The sequence below is a fragment of the Tribolium castaneum genome, chromosome 4, assembly GCF_031307605.1.
Source record: "Tribolium castaneum strain GA2 chromosome 4, icTriCast1.1, whole genome shotgun sequence".
NCBI classification, from domain to species: Eukaryota; Metazoa; Arthropoda; class Insecta; order Coleoptera; family Tenebrionidae; genus Tribolium; species Tribolium castaneum.
This window is the reverse complement of record NC_087397.1, coordinates 5,940,867-5,950,003: the sequence shown is the minus strand read 5'-3', so window position 1 is coordinate 5,950,003 and position 9,137 is coordinate 5,940,867. Positions and strand designations below refer to the sequence as shown.

Here is a 9,137-nt window from a genome sequence, read left to right as displayed (position 1 = left end):
GGTATTAATATATTTTCCAATGACCAACATACCGTTAATGTTGGTATAAGTTACGGCATGTACACATCGAAAACCCAAGTGTAAAAGTGCAATTTAAAAAAACGTAGAAACTACGTATAACAAAAAAATATCAAAAATATTACTGCAGGACATTCTGACCAAAATTTTCTTTCTGCGAAAAAATACTTGTTGTAGATTGGTTAATTTAGGATTTAAACACCCGTTTACTTAATTTTTTTTTAGTTTTTTCTTGTTTGTTCTTTATATCGTAGTTACAAAAAAGTTATCCCGGCGCATCCACCATAATTGCAAAAGCAACCAAAATTTATGGCATGCTTTCATATTAAAAACAAACACTCCAAATGTTCCAAAAATATGAAACAGACAGACAGACAAAAAAGCAAGTTAAATAAAAGCTATTACTACTAAAATCTAAAGTAGTAATCAATTAATTTGTTCTTAATAATAACAGAGAATTTTACAATGTTTTGTTCAGCCTTTTGTCCTTTTGATAATTTTTTAATCAATAGAGTTATTATCGTAAAAAGTGGGATGTGTTTGTTATGGGGTCATGTCGGCCCCGAGGTGTAATATATTCACCCCGTATTTGTTATTGTAATAAGAAAGTGAGCTCGGCGATGTAATAAGACGTGATATCTTGGCGGACGGCTGCGATCCGAGCTGATGAGAGTCTCGGTGATATCACCGAAGAGAAACACACCTAAGCTGCAACGGCAGCCCGCCGGAACGACTTTATCTTTGAAAATCTCGGATTTAGATTTGATCCTGCCATCTGAATACTTTGGATACAGAAGCAAAATAACACTTTCAACTCTCTATGGGGTATGCATTTCGAACGGATTGCGAAACTACCTATACGGATTTACTTTCCGATTAAATTGGAAAAGCGGATGCGAATTGCCGTTAAATGAAATCCAGCCGAGCGTCAAATACTCCATAATTACTCGGTTATGTGTCACAGGTGGAGAAAAAAGAACCGGGGGGCCAGCGGAGAGGAAATTGCCTTGTCGGCCTCTTGCACTGCTTTAGCTAAGCTCCTTAAATTGTAGCCTATTGTAGTTTAGCGAGATTCCCTCGGTATAATTTGCCCGTTTCAAGGCGGCATTGTTAAGCTTTTTATTGCAATTATCTGGGGAATCTTAATTAAGGCTTTTTCTTGTATTTGCATAACCCTCATAATTGGCGATAACGGGGCAATAAGACGGCTCTTAATCCATCATTCCCTCGCTAACAAATCCAAAATGAAACGTCAAAAAGTCTACTTAAACTCCCAAAGTCACGCACTGTGGGCACCGAGATTGTTGCACTCCTTGGAGACCGCGTCCATTTTCCAAACGAGTAACCCACCACAAGCCATACCTGACTCTCGAAAACTCCAACTTATTCATTAAAAACGATTTTACTTAAACTCGTTGATGGAGAAAATATCACATTGGAAAGCTTTCATCGGATTTCGCCACCCTTTTTAATTCCGCTAAATCCATGAACCGACGAGTTTCTTCAAAATTGGGTATAAAGTAAACAAAGCTTTGTAATAAACTGCAAGGCGATACGGCTTCAATTGTCACCGTATATTTAACAAATGATGCCATGTTTTGTATTGTTAAATCAGATTTCTGCCGAACGGAAAGTTCGCACTATGGGTTTTGCTGGCTGCAACTTTTGAATAAATTGTTCCAGATTGCAGCGCTGCATTGTCTCCAACATTCAAATGGATGCACATAAATATATTCACATTGAAATAATGGGAACAAATGACGTGGGAGTGCAGAACTTGACGCAACATATCACACAGGGTTAAAACTAGAACAGGTTTATTCGAAACCATTAGAAGTCAGGGCCAAAGTACTGTGATGATCGCGGTATTTAAAATTTTATTTTATTAACCAGCGCAAAATATTCGGAGTCAGTTTAAACGTTTAGTTCTTTGACAATATTAATTCAACTTCAATTCAAAAGTTGCAACAAATTTTAATTTAACTTATTTATTCCTTTGTTAGCATTAAAATGTTTAGAAAATTATCGTTCCCACGAAACTTTCCAAGAACTGTTAAAAACGTTATAAATCGCCAAATTGGGTGGTCGAAAGGCCATGTGTTTTAACAAGTGGATATGCAAAGATATGGGGGTTGGCGACGGCCTGGCTCTGCACCACAGTCGCCCAGCTAATCCAATGATTTTCTCACAAAAGCATAATTAATTTACTTTCGTTTAAAATAGCCAAAATTTATTGATAAACCTAAAATTAAATCCAAAATTTTGTTTAGAAATTAACTAGTCACGTTTCAAAAAGAAAGGAATTTATGAGCCAATTTAAGGCACGTTGATGATCAGTAAACAACTCGAGAAAGAATCAAAATTTCATCTTATTCAAAAATTCCCGTAACGTTTCGTACCAAAAAGTTGAGTCTTTATGCAGTGTACTCCAGTCATCAAATAAAATTGAATAATTTATTTTATTCGGCGTAATTGTTAACAAATTGTTGCAAAACTTCAAGAACGAATTGGTCGATTGAAATTCATGTCTGTTAACTAGATTAGTATAGCCAAAACGACGTTGGTCAAGTGCCGCTTGAATAGGGGGTGTTGACAAATTCGTTACAGAACAGAGCTTTTTAAAAGAATATCAAATTACAAGCACACATGTGCATTCCTTATAAGAAATTGCAGCGAAATTAACGTTTTCTTTGTTAAATCAACATCAGATCACGAAACCAGTAGTTTAGAAAAACACGCGAAATTTTTCTGAACATTTTGATGTAAAATTTAACCCTAATATTTAAGGCGCAGCCGTCGAAATTCGGATGTATAAATCATTCTATTTAATTAAATTATTGTAAGCAAAAAAATTGCATGACACGATTGCTGCCCGTTACTAACATAATCCTAAGAGGAAAGTAGACAGGAAAATCCCTAAGGAAATTGGAGAAAAACGCGGAAATGTTAAAATAGTACCGGTGTAGTACTGGGGGCGACATCTAACAAGGGGTAGTACGACCAAAATTACAGTTTCCTCACGGGGTTCTTCCTTATATTTTCTGTGTTATTTAAACAAACAAAATTTGTTGTTACACAAAATTCATTTCATTGTGTTCCCAAAAACAACTTCAGACCTGACAACAACCAATTTTGGAGTTTAATTTCTCTTTCAGGATATTTGGGGAAATTCCATAGCGTTCTTGTATTGTATTCAGTTCAGATCGACGATTACCAAATTTAATGTTTAATTATAATGAAATTGTTAATCGGAAAACACCCCAGCTGTTAATTAATAATAATATTTAGAAAGTTAAACAAGGTTTGATCAAATGCCAAGACATCATAAGAGTCAGATTTGCAAAATTTCGCATATGTGGAAACTACTTAACAAGGGTAGTGGGGTAAGCGAGTTAGTGTAGCTTACGCAAGATGAGCCCTTGACTTTAGGGCGGATTCGATTTTTGACGGTCTTTCGAGGTAGTCGATTGTCGTGTTGCCCTTTTAAATTTTTATAAATTTAAAAAACATCTTCGTTTACCTTTTAGTGCGTCTAAATTGTACTAAGTGCATTTAAGCGTAATTTTAAATTAAATTAATTTAAATTCTTGAATTAAGTGATAGCGTTAGTGATTAGTGAGTAAGTTAAAAACGAGACAAGTTTAGTGTTCGTTCGATTAGGTAGTGCTGCGAACTACAACACCTGGGAAGCAGCTAACCCCCTGCGTTAGGAGGATTAAAATTTCTAGGTAGGCCCTCAAAAGGATTAATTAATTTTTTATTCATTTAATATTATAATATTAAATCATTTAAGTCATTTCGAAATAGTGATCATTATCATTCATTTCATAAATTCTCTCGTAACCACCAAGTTATTAAGCATCGGAAATGCCGAAAAGACCAGTAATTATTTAAATTCTTGTGCTTCGTCTTACGTCAGCTATATAAATTTTAAATAAATCATTTTCAACTTAAAATAACTCGCAACAAACAATTTCATATTTTTCAATTCAACCATCCCACCTTTAAATTACAATATTAAAAGTTCTTTATATTCTTTGCTTCTAACTTCTAAATCTGTTACGACAAATTTGAGTGAAACGGCATCAAACAAATATTCAACTACAACAAAAGTCTAAATCCAAAACCCACGGTGCTATTCAAACTGTTGTACACAGATAATTTAAGGTTGCATACACCAAAATATTACGAAATAGAAGGATTTGTTGCTAGTTAAGGATAGGTTTAGAGTAGAACGATTTCTCTTCCGCAACGCGTTAGGCGATAAAGCAAAAGAGTGTTTCTCTTTTGCGTCCAGATCAGAAATTACAGGCTCGTGAGTTGGCCATCTTCATGGGAAGAGTCGTAGTCCCCGGGGACGCTCTTCCCCAACTTTAACAAGGTCTAAGACGCGGTGGCAGGTCGTAGTTTCCGCCCGTTGTACTTAGAATGGACGTTGTAATTCCCGTCCCAACGGCAAGTACTTCCACGTACTTGCAGGCTACTACGGACGATCGAGCAGACATAATCATCCGTGATTATCTGTAATAAACTGATATCGCGACATGGCAAAGTTCTGCACAAGTCTTTGTCAAAGCTCGTGGACGGAAAACTTTAGAGAGAAATTACTTCTACATTTATTCAGATTGATTTGTAAAAGCTTGTATGTCCGGGTTTTATTCGTAATTCATTCTAGGTGTTGATCACCTGACTTTTACCGGAGACGGAATTTCGGCACTAGGGCGCAAAATTCAATGCGATGCACGTATCAAAGATTCCGCGAGCATGTTATAATCCGCCTTTGGTACAAGTAATTTAGAAACGCGTTGTCAATTGCCTGGATCCTATGAGTTCGAGCAATATCATCTGAAACGTAGGTTAATTTATTTGGACATTATCGAATTAAATTAATTCATGTTAAATATTAACGTCATATCATATCAATAAAACTTTTTCGTATCACTCAGCAACTTCGAAACTATTTACTTGGAATTTCAAACGAATTGTGGTTACGACTCTGAGATATGTTTTGACGACATTACTATACAAAAACAAATAACAATTGGCCAAATTTGATCAAACTTTCATAACCATTGATTATTGTAATCCATCCAACGGAATATTCATTATTCTTGTAATAAATAACTTTGGAGGAAACTTGTGGTTTAAATTTCTTCTCCCATGCGTTTTGACACTACTTTGAATCCGGACTTGCGTTACGGATAAATCCGGAACCCTTTCTGATAAGAATTAAGATCAAATTACGATATCATTATAAGAGTGACTTCGTACATCAAAACAACACAACGTAGGTAAGTGAAATGATCATGTAGCGTATCAATTAACTAGACGAGCCAAACCATTTCGAAAAAAGAAAACAAAAGTAAAATTCAAGATTAATTAAATAAATCAATTAAAATAAGTTGTAAATCATTTAAACATCGATCAACCATCATCAATCACGGTCTCACTACATATATATTTTTATTGGTGCAGTGACCAGGATTCAAAGTCATAAAGTGTCATTTCCGAGGGGAAAATTGCCGTAAATAAGATACTGCTGTGTTATTAAAATTTCTAGGACTCCAATTTATTTGATCGTTCGATACCCGAGATTGAAGGTTGTCGACATGGAAAACAACAGGAACACCGGAAACGCCGGAGCCCCACCGCAAGAAATGCCGACGTGGTTCGTTCGTTGGTTAAACTCCCAACAACCAAGGAATGTGCCAAACTTCGCGGCGCCATCGACGTCGACAGCGGTTCAAAGACCGCAAGCCATCCTTCAGGTACGTCCAAGTACCAGCGCCGCCGCTGATGTCGATGGTTGGCAAGTCACTCCACTACCTAGCGACGGGACGACTTCGCCAGAACCCGACCCGGAAATTCCGGTAGCTCCGGAACCAGCCCCTCTTGCGAGCCCTCTTGTGCAAGAGCCGGGAAGTTCGACCACATCAGCGACTTCGGGAGCAGTGATGGCCTCACCACCTATGCCAATCACAACAGACAATGTGGCCGCAATTTCCGGAGTACTCCGGAGCTTGCTGGATCGCCCACTTCCAGCTCCTGAACGACCATCTTTCGAAGGCCTGAAAAGGCAAAATCCGGTGAAATTCTTACGAGCCATTGAAGAATATGGACGTTTTTTCGGGCTCGACTCGCAGCGTCTTTTGGGAGTCGCCATGGATTGCTTGAAAGGCAATGCCAAACATTGGACGGGAATATTCCAGAAGAAGTGGCGTGGTTACGAGGACTTTCGACGGGACTTTCTCCGGACCTACTGGTCGGCCAAGCGTCAACGGGACATCAGATTTCAAATCGCTACAGGCCGCTATGACGAAACCAGGGGCACGATGCTGTCGCATTTTGCTTATTACGTCGACATGGCGAACATGTTAACAACACCTTTATCGGAGGAAGTGTTGCTGGATGAATTACTGCGTCACTTCCCCGAAAGAATACAGTCGTTGTGGGTATTAGAGAAAATCTGTACCACCACGGATGCCGCCGAATTCCTGGCAGCTCAAGAAATTCCGGGACAAAATCCGGGAGAGAAAACCAACATCGCTCCCAGGGAACGACCCCGCGCAACAGACCACCAGCGGCGTAACGAGCCAAAGCGCCCGCGGCCAAACATTGACCGCCACGAAGTAACTCGTCCTGCGGCTCCTGCAAATCGTGGAAATGGTTTCCCAAAACGCTCAAGTGACGAACAACAATGGCGCAACAACCAACCCAGCACCAGCAACAACCGTTGGCACAATAACAACGGAAACAACAGCAACAATCACTGGCGCAAAAACAACCCCAACGACAACCGCAACAACACAAGTTCGAGAGCGCAGGGTGAAACATCACGAAACTCCAAGAATTCGGGAAACGGGGGCGGAGTACAGGACGGGGCCTAAAGTACTCCGGCCAGCAGCACGGCCCACAAAGCGACAGCAGGAACCAACAATTGAGGACGGGAGAGAAACGTAAACGTTCAACTTCGTCACAGTCAACAGAAGGGGAAAACGATGCTCGACCGCGAGCATCCCAGGTTAAGTTAAATGTTTTTTCTATAATTAAATCCGCTGCCGCAGGTAACAACAACATACAAAGGGTCGTGCCGGAGATTAAGATCCAAATCTCTCAACAACAATCAGTCACCGCGCTTTTGGACACCGGAAGTGAAGTCAGCTGTATTTCCGAAGAAGTTTGGTCCAAGTTGATCGAGACCGGAAACAAACCGCCCACATTACCGGTTACCTCAATCCATCTTCGTGGAGCCATCGGCCAGCGAAGTTGCCAGGTTGTTATTCAGTGTTACCTGGAAATCAAAATCGACGAACATCTCTACCCCGTCGTGGCGCTTGTCGTTAAAAATTTAATCAAGCCAACCATTTTGGGAGCAGACTGGCTAAATGAACAACGCGCGGTCATCGATTTCGATAACAACGAAATCCTTTTGAGAAACGGGGAGAAGCACCACAGTTTTCCGTTTAGAAAAACCACGGAGATACCACCGGAACCGGAGGATTATGTGGAAGATCTTGTTGGTCACATCGAAGTCAATCATTCGGCGCCGATCACGACTTGTAACAAAAAGCAACACTTAGAGTCACCCAGTGCCCTACAAGCCAAGGTGGACCCATTAAAAATTCCTGAGGCCGAGAAACGGAAATTAATACACCTGCTGCAAGAGTACAGATGTATCTTTAGTTTGCGTCCAGGGCTAACACACAAATACACTCACGAAATAAAACTACACGACAAGACTCCCTTCTTGAAACGACCGTACCCAGTACCTTTTGCTCTACGTCCTGCCGTCGACGCCACAATTCAGGAAATGTTAGACTTGGGGGTGATAAAACGTGAGGCGTCACCTTACGCAAGTCCCATGACGGTAGTGAAAAAGAAAGATGGAACGGTGAGAATTTGCCTCGACGCCCGAATGATCAATTCCAAAATGATCGCCGATTGTGAGTCACCACCCGCTGCTGACGAATTATTACGTCGATTTCACGAAATTCGCTACATGTCCACCATTGATTTGAGATCGTCGTACTGGCAAATCCCACTTTCGCCAGAAAGCAGACAGTACACCGCCTTTCTGTACAACGGTCGCAGTTACACATACCAAGTCCTACCTTTCGGGTTAAAAACTGCTGTGGGTTCATTCAGTCGTGCAATGGACGTAGTGTTAGGAACAGAAGTTCGCGAATTCGTCGTGAATTATATCGACGATTTGTTAGTGGCTTCCGAAACGCTAAACGAACATTTGGAACATCTCCGACAAGTTTTCGAAAAATTGAAGCAAGCTAGAATGACGATAAATCTCGAAAAATCCAATTTCATACAAAAGGAAGTGAAATTTCTGGGGCACATTCTCACAATCAACGGTATCAAAGCCGACCCGGAAAAAATCAGCGCCATCCGAAATTTTCCGGTTCCCCAGAAAACTAAACACGTTCGAGCCTTCCTGGGACTTTGTAATTTTTATCGAAAATTTTGTGCTCGATACAGTGCAGCCACACAAGACGTAAACAAACTACTTCGAAAGGGTGAAAAATGGAGATGGGGACGAAATGAACAAGAAGCTTTCGATCGTGTGAAAGATCTGTTCCTCGAAGCTGTGTTGTTACGTTACCCCGACCTGAATAAAATATTCTACGTCCAAACTGACAGTTCTGGTTACGGATTGGGGGCGGAATTGTATCAAATTCAGGAAGACGGTTCGCGAGGTGTGATCGCTTTTGCAAGTCGCTCTTTGAAAGGACCCGAACTCAACTACACGACTACAGAAAAGGAATTACTCGGCGTCATTTTTGCCTTACACAAATTTCGAATCTACATCCAAGTCACAAAAATCATCATCCGAACCGACCACCAAGCTTTGAAATTTCTGAGCCGTTGTCGTTTGCTCAGTGAACGCCTAACTCGATGGACTTTGATACTAGGACAGTACGACTACGAAATCGAGTTGGTAAAAGGAAAGGATAATGTAGTTGCCGACATCCTGTCACGATACCCGTCCGACGGTGAAGCCAGTTATGAATATCCACGTGAACAACCAATAGTTGCAATGTTTGAAGTCAACAACACACCTGAAATTCTCCAACTGATGTCCGATCTCAAACAACACCAATCAGATGATC

The 9,137-nt window shown here is 40.4% G+C and overlaps 1 protein-coding gene across 1 annotated transcript; it reads left to right on the top strand.

The window, feature by feature from the left end:
- The first annotated feature begins 5,627 nt into the window (after positions 1–5,627).
- LOC135265886 (uncharacterized) lies at positions 5,628–6,905 on the top strand. Its single transcript, XM_064356218.1, has one exon. The coding sequence runs from the start codon at positions 5,628–5,630 to the stop codon at positions 6,903–6,905; it is 1,278 nt and encodes a 425-aa protein (XP_064212288.1).
- The last annotated feature ends 2,232 nt before the right edge of the window (positions 6,906–9,137 follow it).